The 22,605-nt window shown below is 36.4% G+C and overlaps 1 protein-coding gene across 9 annotated transcripts in view; it reads right to left on the bottom strand.

Annotated features, from left to right (window-relative positions):
- Positions 1-22,605, bottom strand: part of ANO6 (anoctamin 6) — a 212,607-nt gene that overhangs the window by 87,569 nt on the left and 102,433 nt on the right. For all 9 annotated transcript variants that reach the window (XM_074006663.1, XM_005570632.4, XM_005570634.4 and 6 more), the window contains one exon: positions 9,695-9,823. In XM_074006663.1, the coding sequence (XP_073862764.1) occupies positions 9,695-9,823 (129 nt within the window). The remainder of the gene's footprint in view (positions 1-9,694; positions 9,824-22,605) is intronic.

Genomic DNA, 22,605 nt, shown 5'->3' with positions numbered 1-22,605 from the left:
CTTGGAGTTGGTTTATAATGCCCTCTTTTTACCACCAACTATAAATACTTAAACAGTTGAATCAAGGATAGGACATTTTTATTTGCTTAAACATATTACTATATCACCTTCGTGTTACTTTAAGAAGACAGTTCTTGTTATTTTCCTTTGGCATGGCAATTCACAAATAACTAGTGGAATATTTAAAAAATTGATCAAACGAGTTTTCTTGGTTTGTTGGGTAGCTAAAGTAAATTAGCATATGTGCTATATTTGTCAAACAGGCACATATCAGGAAAGGACTGCTTACTTAAGGAGAGACTGCTTAATATGAAATCATCTTTACTTCACTGTAGAATTTACACTTGGATAAGTAACAGTGTTCTTGACATTTAAAAAATTAGGGTAGAGCTGTCTTCCATGTTAAAAATGAAAGATAATTAATATTGCATATTGGCTGACATAGCCATTGCTCAATAAATATTTGCTGAATAAATGAATATCTGAGGCCACACAATTTTAAAGTAAAAATTATCTGTGTCTCTTACTGGAAACCTTATATATAAGAACCTAAACTGATAGTCTATGATCTCTATTTGGCAGTACAAAATGTTTAAACTAGGCTCATGACTTTAAAAACAAAAAGGCTAGTCATAAATTAAACTGTGTTGTAAATGTCTATATCTCTAGGGGAGCAAATTCATTTGCATTGGAACCAAATTTTATTTTTTAACCTACTAGAATTCTAGTAAAGCCAAAGTGACTGCAATCACTGAGGACCTATGTACATCACAAAAAGATGCATGTGATTCTATTACTGATGGTGGAGAATGGTACTGGCGGTTCAACGTGAAAAAGGACAAAAGCACCTGCCACACTCCAGAAATGGGTATCTTATGCATACCTCTTTTGAGAGGTTAATAAAGCTGTCAGGGAAATAAAGAATAAAGCAATCAAAATCACAAAGGACAGACTGGCATAATTAAGGAAGCTTTCTATCCCTACGCACCCTGGATTACACATTACACATCTCATTTGGCTTAGTAAAGTCATTGTTGTGAAGGACTTACTTGTGAATTACACAGTAATAGTACTGAGTGTAAACACAAATATCTACCATTTTCTTTCTATTACCCACCATTTTCAGTGTAAAAAGCAGAGATTGCAATGTCTAAGTAGTAAAATTAATGAATATACTGTGATGATAAAGTAGAAATCAGTTGGGATTAATGAAATATATGAATAGATTGATTTCAAATATTCTTAGAGCTTTGTCAGGCAAAGTATTGATGGTGCTGTCATTGTATTTTCAACTTGCCAATCTTTTTTTAACCTACAAAGATGCAAGAGAAATAAGTCATAGGTACTTAATTTGTGAAAAAAAAAATTAGTCTGATTACTGTAAGTGCCAGTTATTAGTTATATGTCATGTTCTCCAGAAGGTTTGGTAAGTAGAATACATTATTTAATTGGAACTTAATTTAAATTCACGTGTTGGCGATAAAAACATTTAATGTTAGTGGACTGATCTGATGAATTTACTCAACTGAGTAATGTATGTTCATTAGGGGACAAAAAACAGACGAGCATTTTAAATGATAAAAATAGGATGGAGTGAATATTTAGCTGAAGTTCACTTCCAAATATGACTTTTAAATCAATATCACAAAAGAAAGAAATGCTCATTCTGAGTAACACAGAAAACAAATTTTCAGAGAAGAAAAAATAAACACCCATAATTCACTGCCAAGATAACTATTGTATTAGTTAAGTGTACAATAAAGGTTTTCAGTAAAGTGTTTTCCAAACTTATCTGCTTACAGGAACAACTTTGGAGAGCTTATTTAAAATGCAGATTCTTGAGCCCCTCTCCTGGAGGTAGGTTCTGACTCAGCATGTATGGGATAGGGCCTGGACAATCTATTTTTAACAAGCAACCCAGGTGACTTCTCACAGGACAGGTTTAGGAAACCCTGTTTTCTAGGACACACCTTTTCTGTGCATATATGCATGCACAGGTGCACACAGCTATTCTTTTGTGATTATTTATCCCTGTCAAGCTTGTTTTATGAGAGAAATTGGTATAGCTGATTTTTGCCAATCCTGCTGTACTCCTTTACAGATGATCTTTTAAAAAGGTGACACATTTGCCCTGCTGGTACCAGGTAAATGACAGCCTCTTCATTCAGCTTACAGCCAGACCTCAGGAGGGGCAATCAGAAAAAGGGTTTTCTCCTCTCTATGTCTTTGTGAACGTGTTAACTCCTCGGTAGGATAAAATAGAATAATCAGGTCTTACTTTTAGAATTTCATTGTCCTCTCTGTTTTTAAGGTTTCAGCCCAGAGATACTTCCCATTTTGGAAATGAGAAGCAAGAATTGAATTCATTGCTCTTGGTGATGATACTCAAAAATAAAACCAAATGTGCTTATACCAGCAACACATTTCGTAGATGTAATTTGAAACTGCTGATTCTAATTTAATTTATCCCTTCTTACCTACAATCTTAGTATAAACAAGTAGGCTGTAAAGCAAGGGAAAAGATAAAAATATAAAGACCTCCCCACTTTAGTCTAAAATATTTAGGAGCTAAAGACAGATCTGACTTCACTCCCTAAAACAAAAGACAGAACACCTGCCAAAAGTTAGCTGGGAAGTAAAACCACCCAGCACTGGCTGCCTATCTCTTACTGAGCCTATCCTAACATGAGGCTCATGTTTCCAATTCATCAACTACCTGTTGCAAATGTCATTCCCAGGCAAACTTTCCATGCTGTTCTGATTCCTCATAGTGCCCCCCACATTCTGCTATCCCTTTATTTCTTCAATTTGAAGAAGGTAAGCCAATTTTTAGTCTATGCAATCATGCTTTCTTCTTTATGAGGATCCATGAGACAAATTTTTCTCAGGAGGATCTTTCCTACCAGAATACTATGTTACTTTGGAACAACCAGTTTTGTTTTTATTGTGTTGAAACTTTATGTTATTAATAAAATCCTCTTGTATTCTTTGGCAACTAGGAAGTTGAGAGGCAAATTTGCAGCTGATCTCTAACTTTTGAACAAGAACTTATGGTTGATAATAAATCATTTTATTACTCTGACACATGGCTTCATTTTATTTTTCTGGCTTTTATCTCTCTTTTACCCTGATTTAGTCTTTAATTACTTTCATTCTTGATATATTTCCACAGGTGACCTTAAATACTTTTTTTCACTTCCCTCCTAACATTTATATTTATTTTAATTGATAAATAAAAATTGTGTATCATGTACAACATGTTGTTTTAAAATATGAATATATAATGAAGCCAATATCAAGCTGATTAACATATGCATTTACACGTCACAAACTTTTGTGGTAAAAACACTTAAAATCTACTCCTTAGCAATTTTCAAGAATATATTATCAACTAGAATCAGCTGTACAATAGTTCTCCTAATCTTATCCCTCGTATCTAACTAAAATTTTGTATCCTTTGACCAACATCTCCCCAACATCCTCTCACCTCCAGCCCCTGATAATCACTATTCTACTATCTACTTCATGAATTCAACTTTTTTTTACACTCAATATGTAAGCATCGAATACTATTTAATAAATTATAAATTCATTCATGCATTGCTTAACAACAGGATACGTTCTGAGAATGTGATTTCATCTTTGTATGAACACCATAGAGTGTACATATGAACATACACAAACCTAGAAGGTGTAGCCTACCATACACCTAGGGTATATGGAATGGCCTGCCGCTCTTAGGCTACAAACCTGCACTGCATGCGACTAAGCTGAATACTGTAGGCAGCTGTAACACCATGGTAAGTATTTGTGTATTTAAATATAGAAAAGCTACGGTAAAACTACTGTATAAAACATTTTAAAGATGGTATACCAGTTTAGGGCACTTATCAGGAATGGAGCTTGCAGGCCTGGAAGTTGCTGTGGGTGAGTTAGCGAGTGAGTGGTGACTGAACCTGAAGGCCTAAGACATTATGTGCACCACTGTAGACCTTATAACACTGCTCATTTAGCTTAAAACACAAACACACTATAGCTGTACACAAATTTTCTTTATATCCTTATTCTATCTCAAATATTTTTCTATCTTTAATTTTTAACTTTTTAAACTTTTTTGTTGAACACTAAGACATCAATACACACATTAGCCAGGCCTACACAGGGTCAGGATCATCAGTATCACTGTCTTCCACCTCCACATCTCATCTCAATGGAAGGTCTTCAGGGGCAGTAGCAGAAATAGAGCTGTCATCTCCTGTGATAACAGTGCCTTCTTTTGGAATACCTCCTGAAGTACCTGCCTGAGGCTGTTTTATAGTTAACTTTCTTTTTTAATTTATTTTTTATAAGTAGGAATATACTCTAAAATAATTATAAAAAGTATACTTTTAAAATATACTATAGTTATAGTAAACACATAAACCAGTAACATAGTCATTTATTACCATTAACAAGTATTCTGTACTATACATGATTGTATGTGCTATGTTTTTATATGACTAGCAGCCCAGCCCAATAGGTTTGTTTGTACCAGCATCACCACAGACATGGGAGTAATGCATTGCACTACACTATTAAGACAGCTATGATGTCACTAGGCAACAGGAATTTTTCAGCTGTGTTATAATCTTAAGGGACATTATGGTATATGTGGTATATTGTTGACTGAAACACCATTAAGCAACTTGTGACCATAGACAGAAAATTTTAATGTAGTATTAACATAAATAAGTAGGGTGCTAATAACTATAAAAAGTACACATTGCATATTAAAGCTAATAAATGAATGCCTTGAGTTATACTATCAGTTAGAATACTATCTTATTAGGCAAAAGTAACCAAATACTTAATATGCATAAGACTTAATGAGGAATCAAGTCATATGATCACCTCAATAGATACAAGAAAAAGCATTTGATAAACTTTAGAACCCAGTTATTATAAAAATGCTTAGCAATCTAGGACTAAAGGGGAACTCCTTTAACTTTTTAAAAGAAGTCTATCAAAAATGTATGGCAAGTGTAATATTTAATAGTGAAATTTTAGAAACATTCCCATTAAAATCAGGAACAATACAATCGTGACTACTATGTGTATTGGTTTTGTTCAAGAGGCAATAGCCACTGCACTCACACAAGAAAAAGAATAAATATGGCAAAGAAAGACCAAAACTGTCATCATTTGTAGACAATATGGTCTTCATTTGAGAAAATAGTATTAGAAACTACTAAACTAAAAAGAGCTTATCAAGGTTCTTGGCACTTATAAAAATCAATAGACTTCTTTAACACACAGTAAATCATAACTGCATTTAAAATGCCTCTGACAATAGTAACAAAATTTTTAAATAATTGGGAAAAGTTAATAAAAATGTACAAGATCTTCATGGACATTACAGGTTGAATATCTCTTATCTGAAATGTTTGGAACTAGAAGCATTTCTAAGTTTGGACTTTTTAAGAAATTAGAATATTTGCATTATACTTACCACCTGAGCATCCCACATCTGAAAATCCAAAATGATCCACTAAGCATTTCTTTGAACGTCAAGTCAGCACTCAAAAGCTTTGCATTTTGGTGCATTTTGGATTTAGGATGCTCAACCTGTATTATAAAGCTTTATTTAAAGAATAGTAGATCTCAATAAAAGGAGTGATATATCATGTTCACCATAGTAAAACTTTTTGGTAAGCTTTTAAACATTTCCCAAGAGATCTCGTCCAGACTCTAGGAAAACTGTTTTGGTCTCATGATGATTCATCCAAAATAATGGGTAACAGTTTTTAGAAGCTCACAGGCTCTATAACCAATTAGTCAGTTGTCTCACAGTATTTGAAAGTTTGAATTGAATTATAATTATATAACTGTAACTTTGTTCACTCATTTTTAAAAAGTTCTTTATCCTACAGTCTCTATTGGCCAGATCCTTTTGCCACACACTAAAGAATTCTTAAGGTCAGATATGAAATACAAATATATACTTCCATATATAAACTTTTCAACTTCAAGGACATAAATTTTCCATTAACTTTTAGGAATGGATAACTAATTATTTAAAAAGTAAATAAAAAAATCAAATTCAGGATTGCTCCCACTGTTTTTGTGCTACCTAGACCTCTTCCCCATCTTCACCCTCATCTGAATTGTACCATTACTTGGTCACTAACACATCAGTTTGAAGGCAAGCATCAGACAAAACAAAATTCAAAAGATCAGTTCTGCCAATTGTTAGCCGTTCTGGAAGAATGCAGCAATTACTAACAAAACTGAGCAAGAGGAGTTGGAGAAATATATGGGAATTTGTTTTATGTAAAACTTCTTTGCTCTTTACAATATGGATCAAACATATTTAGATATATTTAATCATCTACTGTGCCAGATACTGCTGGCTGCCTATGGAACAGCCATTCTTCCCTCTTTATTACTAAGAAAAGCCTGCTTGTTCTTTAGGTATTCTGTGATCAGGTGACTCAAGAGACGAAATACCAATCTTGTTTAGTCTATGCTAATGACGATAATTCCATTCATGTTGCCAGTAGTTGATTTAGGAAGAGACTTGTAACAGACAATGAATTGTGAAAGGAAATCTGCAAAGGGCCCTTCTAGAGGAGCTTTCTTCCCTCTTAAAAAACAGCCCTGAGAAAGGGCATTCCTTCTCTCTGCCTCTGGCTACCTGGAGTTGCAGCAGCCATCTTGAAATCAAGGGAAGACAATTTAAGAGCCAACATATTCAGGATGGCAGAGCAGGAGGACGGAATAACTTCATTAAGCCAATAAACGAATCCAGAAATGGCTGTATCTCCAGACTACTTAAAAGAGAAAATAATTATTTCCTTTTAGCATTTAAGCCATTTTGAGTTTGGTTTTCCTGTTATTTGTGATTTAAAACATTCAAACATTCTGTGTCAAGCCCAGTACAGGGTAAATGACTGTTTGTTGCTGAAGCAACTTATAATCATCCTCAGGTAAAATCTAAATGTAAATGGTTTATGCTTTTTAAAGGAAGGTGTTGCGTTTAAGTGTTTTTGGTAATAAGAGTGGCCCAGGTTACATGATATTTGAAGGTTTGGCTAGAAGACTATTTTCTTTTTGTTCAAAGGATGATATATCCTTTTAAATACTCTATGTTTTTGGTGTTTGTAGCCCCATCACTTCTATCTTTCTCCAGCCCTACAAAGTGTTTAACAATATCCTTTAGATAAACTCTGGTGGAGTCAACCTTGAGGTTGCTTTAGGAAATCAATATGGTTTATATATACATTTTTTTCTTTCAAAGAAAACAGGATTTTGAATGGCCTTTCCTTGGTATTGTCCTAAATCCTCAATAAGGCCTGACAAGGAGTACAATGGAACTCACAAACATTTTTCCAATGAAGAAAAACGTGATTCCAAAGTTAAGCTTTGAATTTCGGTGAAGTATATATAAACTAAGTAGTATGTGCAAATACAGTCTGAAAACACTTCAAAGCACAGCTTATAAAAATGAACATCAAGGTATATCAATCCATGAGTTCAAGGATTGCCAAAATTAATGATGATTTTTTTCCTCCTGATTTACGAGAGTTACCTTGGGACCTATGTTTCTGTCTCAAGCAAATGCAGAACTGATTAATAATGTAAGCAGCTCTAGGGCCCTTCACCATGGCAGTAAAGCTCCTGTCTAAAACGAGAACTGTTTCTTTTATACTTTAATGGATTAGATCTGTTTAACTTACTTTATATAGTGCTCAATCCAGATCCATTGGCATATGGATGCTTAATGAATATTTGATGATGGTGACTATGACTGCATAGAATATATCTTAGTGTCCACAGGAAAATGAAAGTACCCTAAGCTGCTTTACTTTAGTGATAAAATTGTATAATAACAGAAAAGTCATGCCTTCTCATATCAGGGCATTATTTTAAGAAAATCCCAAATAAAAAGGGAAGATACAAGAATTAAAATTTATGATCTAACAATGCTAAAAAATTATGTAACATCTATATATGTTATTTTATTTAATCTTAACCATAATTATATAAACTAAGTATTAGGATCCTATTTTCCTGAATCTAAGATGCCATTGACTGTATGGTGAGCCAATATTTTATGTATTAATAAGAAAAAATTCAACAATGAAATTATGATACAGCATTTGTAAGATCCAACTGATTTTAGAGATGGCAAATGTAAAAAAGAAAAAAAAAGTTTATTTGAAAATTTGCCTAAGTCACATAGCTACCCAGCCAGAAACGACACTTTCCACTCTCTGAGTTCTGACCAGTAGCATGTGAGCGCAACTGATGTAGTTACTTTGAGGCCAAAGTGGTAAAGAAGCATGAGTACTTTCTTCATCTTATCTACCATTTATCTAAGTTGATGCTCAGGATGACCCAGGAGTCTACCTATGGAATATGGCAGAGCTTCTGTCAGGCTTGGGTTTCTTGACAACTGCAAAGGACAGAGGACCAACCCCAAACTATGTGCCAAACAGGGATGCTACATTTGACTTTGATGTGAACAATAAACACTCTGTTTTTGTGTTAATCCCCTGTCATCTGGGGGCTTGTTTGTTACAACTAGAATTACTCCCATAGAGTGGCAGAATTATAACTTGAAGGTCAGGTTCCAAAGTCTGGGCTCATTCTATTCCACCATGCAAATATAAAATGCCAAACATAACCCCCTCTGAAACAAACAGATGAATTAAACAGTACTGATTACTTCATTTTTTAAAAGGTTTTATCATTTGATTTGAAAGACTGGGCAAAAATCAATAGATTTAAAGTTGGCATATTTCAAGGAGACAGTCTAGACAGGGACAATTAAATTTGTGTGTGTGTGTGTCAGTGATAGCATGTATGTGAAGAACAGGGGAGGAAAAAAAGGATGAGGAATGATTTCTCAAGTGGGTGAAAGTAATATACATATGCACTCCTTTTCGGTCTGTTTTAGTTTAAAGCAGTTTGGGTACAAGTAAAAAAGTTCCAGGGAGTTGTTTATCACCCTGCCCAACTGTTTAACATCCTGAGATAAAGAGGCCCTTTACCTTAAAAAGCTTGGTGCAAAGGAAAGGAAGAAGAGAGCAGCTTGACTGGCAATGCAATGAATGAAAGGGAGGGAAGGGAGGTAACAGAAAAAAATGTGGGGTCAAGAGCACAGTTTCCACATTCAAGACAGTTTGAACCATGGCTACAACACTTGCCAGACCAGAGTCCATGACCTTGTATACTCATCTAACCTAAGGGTCATCTCTATCATCCATAAAATGGTGTGATTATAGAACCCACTTCATACTGTATGAAAGGAGAACGTGTATGCAAAATGCATGTACAATACCTGAGTGAGCACACATTGAAAGCTAGTTGTTATTACACTAGTCATTATTAATCATTAGCTTCCTATCCCACCTAGTTGAACAGCCAGGCATGCTTAAGGTAAATCTCTTCTGTACAATAGAAAGTCCAATTCCTCGAAAGAAAGTCTGCTTTCAGCTGTGAAACCAAATGAGGTTAAGAGCCTGAGAAAGTCTGATTCAAATTTAAAAAACATTTCGTTAATATGCTTTGAGAGAACATGAGCAGAGAAAATATGAAACTATGTTTTGTGTATGATATTTCAACACCAGTTTCACTTTATTATACAAAATAGCAGTTTTTTCATTTTACAATATAAGAAATAAAAAGAAAGGAAAATAGCATTAAAACTTACCCTTTGTTTTTCATTTGTACCCTTTTTACTGGTCTCTTTTCTACTTTCATCCTCATACACTAGAACAAAGTCAATTCTTCGCTGACCATCATTAAAAAAGAGGGAGTCAGATTTTCCATTAAATTCTTCCTGTGTAAAACAGAAAAACAAATTGTAATATATACTTTTTTGAAAAAGTGCTGATTTGTAAGTGTTAATTTTCAGGCTTTAATAGGTTTATTGTGAAAGAGAAATACATCCACTACTAGTCAGCTTACCAAGCAGTCATGGCCACTATGACTATGACATGGCAAACATGGTGTATTCTTGGTGAACGAAGTCTTTGAATTGAACAGTACAATATTATTCTATAAACTCATGAGAGCATATCAATATTACGTATGTAACACAATCATCCCAGAATTATTTCCACATTAAGCAGCAAAGGCATATCAAGGTCAAAAACGAACATAGTAAACAAAACTGCCTATCCAAGGGAGTGAAGTTTATTTAACAAGACGAAAAATCTAAGATAAAAAAACTGTTGATGAAAATCTCATCCTTCTTAGGTCTTATTTTCTAAACTTTTACCATTTTTCATGATTTCTTTTTGGACCTACCTCACCGCTTTATAGAAGATATCATGGGATAACTTCAAACAAATGCCAAAAGATACTTCCATATAAACAAAAGCTGCACTAGTCATTGGTGTTTGTCCCCTAATCTACAAATGATGTCCCTCATTCCTAGCAAACAAATTTTTAAAAACCAAAAGAACCAGCAACAACAAAACACAGATGCCTTTAGTTTAGAGCTTAAAATCCTTATGGTTTAAAAAGAAATGATGGCAGAACAGAAACCAAACACAAAAATACCTATTAGCATATGGAGTTGGATAGAATTGTTCCAATTTACTCCAAGGAATGATTTGAATTTGTGTTCTCACACAGCTTGTCAGAATGCTCATGTTAATTTTGTTAAGAATCGACTGCTTTTTAACTAAGTGATACTGAAAAGTTTTCTATGATTCATTAAAAACTAATAAGACGACTTCATTTTGCAATCATTTGGTGTATAACTTGTACATTATGTTCATTAATGTGATTAATTCTCCTCTGCATTCAGTATCAATTAGCACAGAAGCTACGCAATTTTACCACACCACTTTCTCCTTTTCTTCACACTTTTGAGAACATATACTTTTTGATACTTACATGAAATGTGATATTTATCATTCCTTTCCCCTTTTCCACTGTTGTACATATGAAGGTTTATTACCAGTATTTGAAGTTCCTAATTAGCAGGTATTTCACCAGCAGACTGAATGCTGCTGATGTAACCCATCTCAATGCACCTTCATCCAGTGCATATAACCTGGAATTCTAAGCACAAACAGTGTGACTCTGCCATGAGACCTTTCCTATCCAGGGCAACAAAGGGCTAGGAAAACAAAGACACATCGATGTCTTAGGCTGATACCACTATCCAATTCTTATATTTGCAATTTCAGTTATTTCAAACCAATAAACTTCAAGAGTATTTAAAACTATATGAAAATGCTGAGCCCTGTCTTTTTCATTTCAGCCACAGAGTCCTTTAGGTCCATTCAATTTCTCTTACTTTTTTTTTTTTTTTTTGAGACGGAGTCTCGCTCTGTCGCCCAGGCTGGAGTGCAGGGGCCGGATCTCAGCTCACTGCAAGCTCCGCCTCCCGGGTTTGCGCCATTCTCTTGCCTCAGCCTCCCGAGTAGCTGGGACTACATTAGCTGGGACTACAGGCGCCCGCCACCTCGCCCGACTAGTTTTTTGTATTTTTTAGTAGAGAGGGGGTTTCACCGTGTTAGCCAGGATGGTCTTGATCTCCTGACCTCGTGATCCGCCCATCTCGGCCTCCCAAAGTGCTGGGATTACAGGCTTGAGGCACCGCGCCCAGCCCAATTTCTCTTACTTTCAATGAGGACTGTACTATGGGTGACAACCAAGGCTATTGCTAGAGGAACGTTGTGCATGGAGAAAAACTATCTATCTATAATTCTCAGAAGAACAAAGGGGAAGTGGGGTCCAGTGGAATATAGTCAGGAAAACCTGGTCATCATTGCAACATCTGAAAAGTATACAAAAAGCAACTTGTTCTCTGTAGCCCACATTCTGTTGCCTCTGGGAGTCCAGCATGAGCTCACTGAAGTTCTGAAGAATTAGGCCTGGAATGAGAACCACATCTGTACATGGCTCCAGGCACTCTTCCCTTGCACAGTGGAACAGGCTGGCAGTTAGCACGCAGATAATCTGGTTTGCATATGCAAACCTCCCATGTGTGATGCAAGACCATGGCCCTTTATTTGGAGGAAAACCCCACTAACTAGGCAACATTTGCCTGTGTGAAATAAATATGTCAAACTCCAATATGGTACTATTAGAATGCAATACCAGAGAAAAGAATGCCAGTCTCTACTGCTGTGAAATCCAGGTTTCCTATCTCTTGGCAGAAGACATTCTACTACACAACGGAGAAAAGGGAGAAACTAATCACTAGCATGGAAAGAATATGTAATAAATAAGGGAACTGGCCTAAATAAAAACAGATAGTTAAAATGCTGAAGTTAAATTATTTGTCCAAGATCTGAATAAAGATAAAGATAAAAATAAAGATAGTTAAAAATGCTGAAGTTAATTTATTTGTCTAAGATCTGAATAAAAGCAGTCAGATTAGGATCTTTGCTCAAATTCTTGTTTATGTGTAAGGGTGTTTGAAACTTGCCTTGGACAGCAAGTGAGATTGTCTTACTGTATCGGAATTTCCAAATAGCCTATGATATGGTTGTCATTTACTATGAGATTGGAGAGTATTCCAGGTTCATTTGGGTTAATAGTCTCTCAAACTTTATGCCCAGCAGGATGCAAGAAAGGTTTACTGTCTAACAATAAAGTTGAAGGGTTACGCTACAAAAAATAAATATCAAAACATTCACATAATTTGAAGTGTAACTGATGTGCAAATATGGAAAAAACACATGGCTCTCTACAATTTTTAAGAGAAGAAAAAGTAGTTAATTCCAAGAAGAACACAAAGGGAAAAAAACTATAATAATAGACAACTACTAAAGTAAAAATATGGGATCTTCTATTTTTCAGTAAATTGTGAATCCAGGTACATGGTAAGTTCTAGGGAAACAAAATATTAGAAGCAGAAGCCTTTATGTAAATTTAGATTTCACAAAATACGAAACATAAAAAATTTTATTTACATGCCATGCAGTTATGAATGATACATATTCCTAAGTGTTTTTCCTAACTGTAGCAGAGTTCAGGCATCAGAGTCAAGGTATGAGTAATAAATAGAACGTTCCTCCCCCCACCAACAAAATGGTGCAAAAATATTGCAGAGATAGAAGACACTAGGTCAAATTTTCTTCATTTTGATCAAAATGCAAACTGCAAAGTTCAAGAAAAACACAGTAATAATTGAGCCAAAAAAGTGCCAAGAACTGCACGTATGGAAGGCTGACTTCTGAAGGTGGAAAGACAAGTACTGCGGAAGCCGGGGTGGGAAGGAAAGGAAGTAACATATTAGTAACTCTGGACACACAGGGGAGCCACACAGGAAGTCAGCTCAGTAAATGGTGTGTACTGTAGGGAGTAAGTGAGCTTGTTTTTGACCAGACCAGGCATTCAGGAATGTGTTGACAGCAAAGCAGCACAGTGGAAAAGGAGCCTATTCAAGGAGGAAAATACATCCTGAAGCTTGGACTCCAAGTCTGTTTTAGAGTCAAATGTGTCAGGATGTTCCAAGAACATCCTTTGGTTGTGACTCTCTGACGATCAAGGTGTACTCAGGAATGGCCCAGAATGATTTTTGTACAAATCACACGGTCTGCTTCCTGCCCTGTTAACCACACTATTAGCTTCTGAAGGTTAGTGGCCAGGTCTTGCTTGTTCACCTTGAGTTCTCTGCTGAGAACTCAGGGGCTCAGATTTATTTTTTTCTTAGAATAAAATTTTTTTTCTGATAAAATATATCCTCAACACAAAAAAATTCTGAAGATACAAAAAAATACAGAAAAAAATAAAAGTCATCTGTAATCCCATCTCCTAGACATGAGCTAAGTTTCTTAAAATTTTGGATTACATCCTTTCACTGTTAGATGGACATACATGCATGCAAGAGCACACAAATACACTAACCAAAATGATACCATATTATACATACTGTTTTATAAACATCTATTATAGACACTTGCTAGCTTTATAGAAAGCTCTACAACATGTGTAATAGCTGCAATATAATTTAGTAAAACAGTTCCTCCACTGATGAGCGCAGTAGTTTCCAATTTTCTGCCTTTATAAACACTGCTGCAATGAGCATCTTTGTACATATGTATCTGTGCACATGTTCAATTACTAAATTCCAGAAGCAGATTTTAAGTGGCACAGTCTTTTTAAAAGCTTTTGATACATAGGTTGCTAAACTGTCATCCAAAATATTTATAAAATCAACATATCCACCAGAGGGTATGAGTGCTTTGCTCCACCCTCATTTGACTTCAGTGTTTTCTACTTTTCCCATTATGATAGTCAAAATATGTATTTTTTTTCTTGTACACCTTTTAACTAGAGAGCTCTAACTTTGTTATGGATACCGCCCAAATGAAATGCTCTTTTTTTGGGGGAGTGCTTATTACTATCTTTCACTTAATTGAACAATCTTATTAAATACTTTTCAGTAGATTGTCTTGGGTCTTCTTACTGATGAAATCCTAAAAACCACACAGGTAACTGAACAGGTGGGGGTAAAGGGCAATACAGACTAGGCCTATATGATTCCATGTGGCTCAGTCTGGGACTCCTGTCTGCTAAGAGAAGACCGCTAAGTGGGGGAGGGCACCAAATATCTCTTCAAATGTAAGCACTCAACATGAGTTATGGAGAGACTGGTTATGAGGGGTTCCTATGTATCCCTGGATGGTGCTTGCACCAAGCAATCCAAACACAGAAATGGTGTGATTTATAGCCACTCTGAACCCTGGTATCCCTTTGAACAGGTGGCTGAATAAGACAGCTTCAGAAGGGGCAGCAGCTGCTAGGAGTGGATGGTGTCCCAGCACAATCTGGGGTTGTGGTCATGAAAAAGAAAATAGGGAATGATGTATATAGTGACCTTAAAAGAGTTCATTTTTACTAAATTAGTCCTGAAAGGAAGAGGGAGAAATATTTCAGGGCACCGTCAGGCAGCCCTGGGTTTAGCAAGGTGAACATGTTTTCTGTAATGTGGACACTCAACTGGAATGTGGCATGCTAATTTTAGAAGGGCACCAACCCGCCGACTGACTTTCCATTATAATTTACATGCCGCCTGAATAACTACCAAGTTATCAATTGTGTATTTTGACTCATACATTTCTTTAGATTCAAAACATACTACTTATTTGGTATACAAATAATTTCTGTTGCAAGTTAAAACTGATGTAGAGGCTGGGCGCGGTGGCTCAAGCCTGTAATCCCAGCACTTTGGGAGGCCGAGACGGGCGGATCATGAGGTCAGCAGATCGAGACCACCCTGGCTAACCCGGTGAAACCCCGTCTCTACCAAAAAATACAAAAAACTAGCCGGGCGACGTGGCAGGCGCCTGTAGTCCCAGCTACTCGGGAGGCTGAGGCAGGAGAATGGCGTAAAACCCGGGAGGCGGAGCTTGCAGTGAGCTGAGATCCGGCCACTGCACTCCAGCCTGGGCGACAGAGCCAGACTCCGTCTCAAAAAAAAAAAAAAAAAAAAAAAAAAAAAAAAAAAAAACTGATGTAGAAATTCTTAAAAAATAGTCTTGTGTTTTATATAAGTAAATGGCTATAACTAGTTCTGAAACAGCTGAACTTGTTATTTTTAGTCATTTCTCATCAAGGATAGACATAGTTCACTTATAAACACCATTAGATTGTGCCATGAAATGCTTTGTATGCAAGGGAATGTTCACATATCAATGGCTTCCTGATTTTACCTTTGTTTCCGTTTGCCTGTGTTAAACTCTAGAGTTCTATCATTAGAATAGAACATTTTAGACCCTTGTGAGGATGAAGGCGCAATGCCTTGAGCATAATGAGTATTAAATATTTCCCTCTAGTTCATGCCAAGGAAGCAGTACTTTTATCAAATGGAGTTCTCATAGGATTTTCAGTATTGTTAAAATTTCTGAAAAAGGGTAGAGGAAATATGAAAACAACTTTGAAATGACATTTAAAATAAAACTTCCTTAAACATCATTAATTAACAAGGGTAGAAGATGCTGAGTTAGCAGCCTTCTTATGGGGTAGAGTACTCTTACTGAATCTTTTTCTTAAACCCAGAGTTATAATTGTAATTTTCATTAGCATGACTATATATATATATATATATATATATATATATATAAAACTTTCCTGTTTTCCCAGACTTTTGACCATTTTAAAAATCTCAATTTAGCCTTCCTTAAAGGTGATCTGCAGAAAAGGAGAACAATAAATAGTCAATAAACAGAAACAAAAAAATGTGAAAATGCCTATAGTGGTTGTTTTTACACTCCCCTTTTCTAGAAGAAACCATCATCCATTTGCACTGTTCTCATCTGGAAGTGGTAATGCTGGTAAAAGAAAGATTTTTCTTAGGAGAGGTCTCTTAAGAGAGATCAAACTTTAAGATATTCCCAATAAAGCATTTCAACAGATAGATATAATAAGACAGGTGGTAAAAGAGGACATTTGTGAGAGTGAATGATTATCCTCCTAGAGGTTAACCTCTTAAGGTTCCAATATCCTCAAGGCATCTTGCTTTAATATCCACTGTGGATTTAATATCCAGCCATGCTTACTTCAAGCTTTTTTGACCCTGTGAACATTTTCAGTTTGTACCATCTCCTAAGGAAGAATGATCTGTAGGTTTTCCACGTAGACAAGACAGTTGTCCTGAATTACATTTCTGAACTTTTAAAGAAATATCTCCAATCTTATATTCTGGAATCAGTTGAAACCAAAATAATATTGCTACAACCAGATTCTTTATGATTTAATCAACTTTCACAATGTTCTGTCCACAAACTTGAAGATCCTTAGTTTTATGGAACAACAAATGTAGCTTGACTTTGTAACTGTATGTTCCCTTCCACCCATCCTGAGTCTTCTTAATTAACTGTACTTCAACTATCTTTAGCTTATCTATGTTTTGTTCTTAGACCACAAAACTGGTCACAACTCACAAATACTGGTGGTTCCCAGTCACAAAATCGATAGTTGTGAATTGCCCCCCTTATCTAAGTCACCTGTGTCACAGGTGACTTGTGTCAAGTTAGTAGACAGCTGTGTCAGGTTAGCAGTCCCTCAAATTTTAAGTTATAGCTACCCAGACTGAAGCTGAGATGAAGAAGATAAATAAGGTGTAACTGGGGGCACAACCAAAGTAGGAAGTCTTGGGTTCTTTACTAGGTTCTCAGATAATTCTTCTGCAGCTTCCCTTAATGTTACAATCTGTGACTCACATAGTGACATGTGTTTGAAAGTCATCTAAGGGTTTCTCCTGATACAATTTCTTTGGTGAACTCATCTTTTACAGTAGGTTTCCATTTCCAGTCTTGGAACTGCCCTGGGCTATTTTTAGCTTTTCAGCTACACAAGAGTGCTGTCATCATCTGTAACTCCCTCATCAACCGGTTATGTCACATGTACCCCTGGGCCATGATCTCAGATGACTGCTCTGGAAATCAATGTTTCCAACTTCATTCAAAGCTAGAGGAAGAAAAACAAATCAGAGTACCTAGTGCCCAGCAAAGCAAAGGATTGTAACAATTCCTACCAGTTGATTCATGTTTTATGTAGCTATTACTTTTCTTCCTTTAACTCAAAAAGCAGTTTACAAGAATGGCTGTTCTTTGTGGTGTGGAAACAGGCATGCACAGATGTTTCCAAAACACAATTTTAAAAAATAAATGTCTCATTTAAAACAGTGGTGCAGGCTGGGCACGGTGGCTCACGCTTGTAATCCCAGCACTTTGGGAGGCCAAGGTGGGTGGATCACCTGAGGTCAGGAGTTCGAGACCAGCCTCAACATGGAGAAACCCCATCTCTACTATAAGTACAAAATTAGCCGGCTGTGCTGGCGCATGCCTGTAATCGCAGATACTTGGGAGGCTGATGCAGGAGAATTGCTTGAACCTGGGAGGCAGAGGTTGTGGTGAGCTGAGATCACACCGTTGCACTCCAGCCTGGGCAACGAGAGCGAAACTCCGTCTCAAAAAAAACAAAAACAAAAACACAGTGGGGCAAAAATGTTTTCAGCTGACTACAGATAGTAAATAAATAAAACCTTACAAAACTCTCTTAAAAGAGGATATTGAATATAAGCTATTATTATTTAGCAGGTAAATGAAGAGAGTCCAAAATGAGAATAAAGAACACAGACTTTGGTATCTGGCACAGCTACTAGCTTCAAATCTTAACTGTGCCCACGTACAACTAGCCACGTGCCTTTGTGTGTATATTGTATCTCTTTAAAACTAAATTGACTCATTTGTAAAACGGGAAAATCATAGAAAGGCAGGGTTATTGTGAAGATTAAGTGAGATGATACATGCAAGGCAATGGCACAAAACCTGGAATATAGTCAAAGCTCAATAAATGTGAGCTTTCACAATGGTATTCTCTACCTTAACAGGTAGCAGTTTTTTATTGATTACTACCTGTGTTGGGTGCATTCACATAGCTTATAATCATCAGAAACTACCACCCGCATCTTGCTTCTTCTCTCTATTGTTACTCAGATGATCAGGGATGACTTCTTTTAGCTATCAGTTGACCTGTCTTTAATAGGTGTTGTATTACCCTGTTACCTGCTGCTTCTGACATGCTTTGGATTGGGCAACCAGATTAACTGAATCTGTTGAAATTCTCTCAAATTACGGAGTAGTGCTTTGGTTTTGGACATAAGAGGCTTTTAGTCTTTCTTCAGGTTCCGAGTGAAGTGTGATAAAGAGGAGGGCCTTATTCCACAAAAGAATAAAATATGTTAAGGGCTGTTAAATTGTATTCTACCTCTTCTCCTAGCCTCTTTCAAAAGAAGAGGTAAAACATCTGGCGTCAAGAAGAACAAATGCAATACCATTAAAGAATGATAAACAGAATCAGAGCCAGAGAAGGTAGGAGGAAGATAATGTACTAACCACTGAGACAATTGTAGTTGTTGTGATCTTAACATGCAAACTGGCACAAAGCCTCTTGGCAGCAAGGCAAAAGGAAAATATGTTCAATGATATAGTCCTGCTATCGGAAAAAAAGGAAGCACTCTGATTTTTTGGAAGGATAAAGCTTTATGTGGGACCATATATAAAAGCACCCAATTTTTTTGCATTTCCCTAATAGACAATGTCCTTGGCAAGCAATTGGGGTTATGCAATATAAAATATAGGTGACCTTTGACTTTTTCATCTTTAGTTCTCATATTGCCTCCACCTCTGAGGCAGTTAGTTTAGCTTTCAATCTGTTCCATCTATTGCCATCGTTCTAGTCCGTGCTCTTGACCCCTACTAATGAGGTTACAATTAACACCCCATTGGTCTCCTTGCATCTGTTTCTCCTGTTCACCAATTTACCTTTTACATTGCCACCAGAAGGATGTTCCTAAACCAATATGCTCAGCAAATCACAGAAGAGTTCAAAAACCATTAGCTACTCCCAGCAACCTCTAGAGGAAGTCCAAACTTTTCAGATGCCTTATAATCTGATTATATGCCACATTTTATAAACAATTACTCCCCATTCCTAACCTTCCAACCCAACTATCTTTCTCATCAGTCTCTTGACGACGTCACGGTCCTTCCTCTTTCTACTCCTTTGCTCCCATGGTTTCTCTGTCCTGAAATCCCCTCCCCCTCTCCTAACCACCAACTCCTTACCACCTATCCAAATCTTAACTCTCCTTTAAGGTCCAGCTCAGTTCTTCCTTGGAAGCCTTCCTACCAACTTGGGTTCATGTTTCTCTCTCTCTTCTTGTACCACCCTCTGTGCCAATGGATGTGTGTTCCATAGACCTCTGAGGGTTCCTGACCCTTTTGGGGGACCTGCAGGGTCAAAACCATTTTTATAATACTAAGATGCTATTTGCCTTTCTAACTGCATTATCATATGCAGTGATGGTGCAAAAGTCATGGTGGGTAAAACTGCCAGCACCTTAGCACAATTCCACATTGGCACCAGACTGGACGAGCAGGCATTCTTCACCACCACATGCTCACAGTGAAAAAAACAAGTTGTCACTTCCCTTAAGAATGTTCTTGATGGAGCAGTAGTAAGTACTAACTTTACTAAATCTTGAGTGTTGAGTAAACGTCTTTTTAATATTCTGTGGGAAGAAATGGAAGTACCCATTCAGCACTTCCGTTGCACACAGAAGTATGATGATTGTCTCAAGGGAAAGGGATTGCAGGATTTTTAAGTATGTGCATTAAAACTGCCTTTTTTTTTTTTTTTTTTCTCACAGAATACCATTTTTACTTGACAGATGACTGACACAAGATTTGGTTGCACAGACGAATATTTAGCAGATACTTTCCCGAAAATGAACAACATGCAACTGTCATTTCAAGGAAAACAACTGACAACATTTACTGTTAGTGACAAAATACAAGTTTTCAACCAAATATTAGAATTTAGGACAATTAAATTCACCACTGTGAATCTGACAGCTTCCTAATAGTCAATGACTTTTCTGTTGAGACTGAAGGTAATGTTAACAAATGTGATTTTTTCATATCCTATAATGAAATGAGTAAACATTTGTAAAATCTACTTAACTTAGTGAATCGATACCTCCCAACTGACCTAAGCATGGTGGCAAAAATCATGCTTGGGTGAAGGTCCTTTCAAAACGCAAGGCAAGTTTTTCATGTAGGGAAAATTCATTAATACAGTTTCAACATTCCACATTGCAACCAACCTTTATAAACTACCACTTGTTGAGTTTTATTGTGGAATCCAAGAACATCCTCAATTATCTGAAAAGGCTTTAAAATACGCTTCCTTTTTCTGACTACTTGTCTATGTAAGACTGAATCATCTTCGTGTACTTCAACCAAAACAATATATTGCAACTTTTAAGTGCAGAAGCAGATATAAGAATCCAGCTCTCTTTTCCTAAAGAGATCTGCAAAATGTACAAAAAATGACACCCTTCTATTTTGTAAGAGTTATTCTGCATATTTATATTAATGTGTATTGGTTGTATTTACATGAATACATATTTTTTAAATTTCTCAGTTTTAAGTTCTAATTAGTAGATATCAACAGATAAATCCACATTAAAAAGAAAACTCTGAGATTGATACTTTTCTATTTAGAGTGTGAAGTGTAAGAATATTAAAAATTTAGAACTGGTTTTTTATACCACTTTGACTCTTAATTTTACATCATGTTATAATAGTATAATACATATATGTCATGTATTTTTACGTACATATAGCATCATCTTAATGGGAATATAACACTGAAGGAAAAAATACTTACTTTTAATCTACAACACCTAAGAAAGTGAGCCAACAGATTATTGAATTGACTTGAGGTAACAGGTAAAAGTATTTAAAAAAACCATTTTATTCAAGTTTTATAATTAGGTGGTAACAGACTAAGTCTGTTTCAGAAAATTCACGACTCCATTCCATCCAAATGCAGTTGTCAGTTTCTATATTCTATTAACATTTTAAATTGTATTCTATTGAAGAAAAGTATTTCCCTCCTATCTTTGTACATGCAGTTCCCTCTTCCTAGAATCTCCTTTGCTCCCTTTCTTCTTCATAGAGATTTTCCCTCGCAGCTAGCTTAGGTTTACTCCTTATATGCTCACAGCACACCTTGTACTTCTCCTTAAATGTCACTTCTCACAACTTTAATTGTCGAGTTATTTGTGTAATTATTTGATTAATGTCTGTCTTTCTCACTGGAATATATGCCTCAAAGGGATATAGACTGTGCCATCCTTTTAGTGATATTTCCCAACAGTATCTGCTCAACAGGGCTATGGGAACATTAAATGGATAAATATTATTAAATAAACTGAAATTAATTAACCCTTTATCCTGTGACATTCTGTAACGTGGCAGATAAATTAACAGGGGAAGAAAATTCCATTACACATCACAGAAGAAATAAATCTGATTTTTATTTTTAAAGGAATTATTTAGAGAACAGCTCAGTGGGTGGCAAAAGTGGTAATGGGAAGACTATGGGTCCAGGGAAGAAAGGTGGAGCCTACCTGAGGAGGTTAGCAATGGAGATGAGAAGTAAGTGACAGATTGAAGCTATAATTTATACTTAGAATCAGCAGACCCTGTTAATTAACTGGATGGGGCTGAGAGAGCCTCAGTTATCAACAGGGTGTCAAAGAGCCTCAGGTTTCTGGCTTGAGCAGCTGAAAGGATGATGATTACATTTATCAACATTCAGAGAACTGAAAGAGAAAAAAGACTAGGAGGGAAAGACTAAGTCCCCGAGGTTTCTATGTGGCAGTATCAGCATGCAGGGCTGAGAGGAAAGATTTAAGAAAAGGATAAACTTGGGAGTTGTCAACATAGAGCTCGTCATGGAAGCTGAGGAAGTGAGTGTGAGAAGGAGAGAGAGTGAGTGAGAAAAGATGAGTGGGACTCAGCTCTGAGGAATCTAAGGGATAGGAAGTGCTTGGGTGACATAGGGCAGGAAGTGAAACAGCGGAGAAGTGGCCAGAAAGAGAAACGGGCAATGTAAGATTATCTTTGATTCGCTTCTCCCTCACCTCCAACTCTCCTTTCCATATTCCCTGCTTCTGCCCAGTCCCCACTGGGACTATTATGGTCATCTCCTAACTGGACTGCCTGCACGTTGCTTCTCCCCCAGTTCATCATACGTCCTCCCACCAGAATACTCTCTCTGCAGTGGTGCTTTCCAACACAG

This window comes from Macaca fascicularis, chromosome 11, assembly GCF_037993035.2.
Source record: "Macaca fascicularis isolate 582-1 chromosome 11, T2T-MFA8v1.1".
In the NCBI taxonomy this organism is placed as follows: domain Eukaryota; kingdom Metazoa; phylum Chordata; class Mammalia; order Primates; family Cercopithecidae; genus Macaca; species Macaca fascicularis.
Note: the sequence above shows the minus strand (reverse complement) of the source record. Positions and strands in the feature narration are given on the sequence as shown.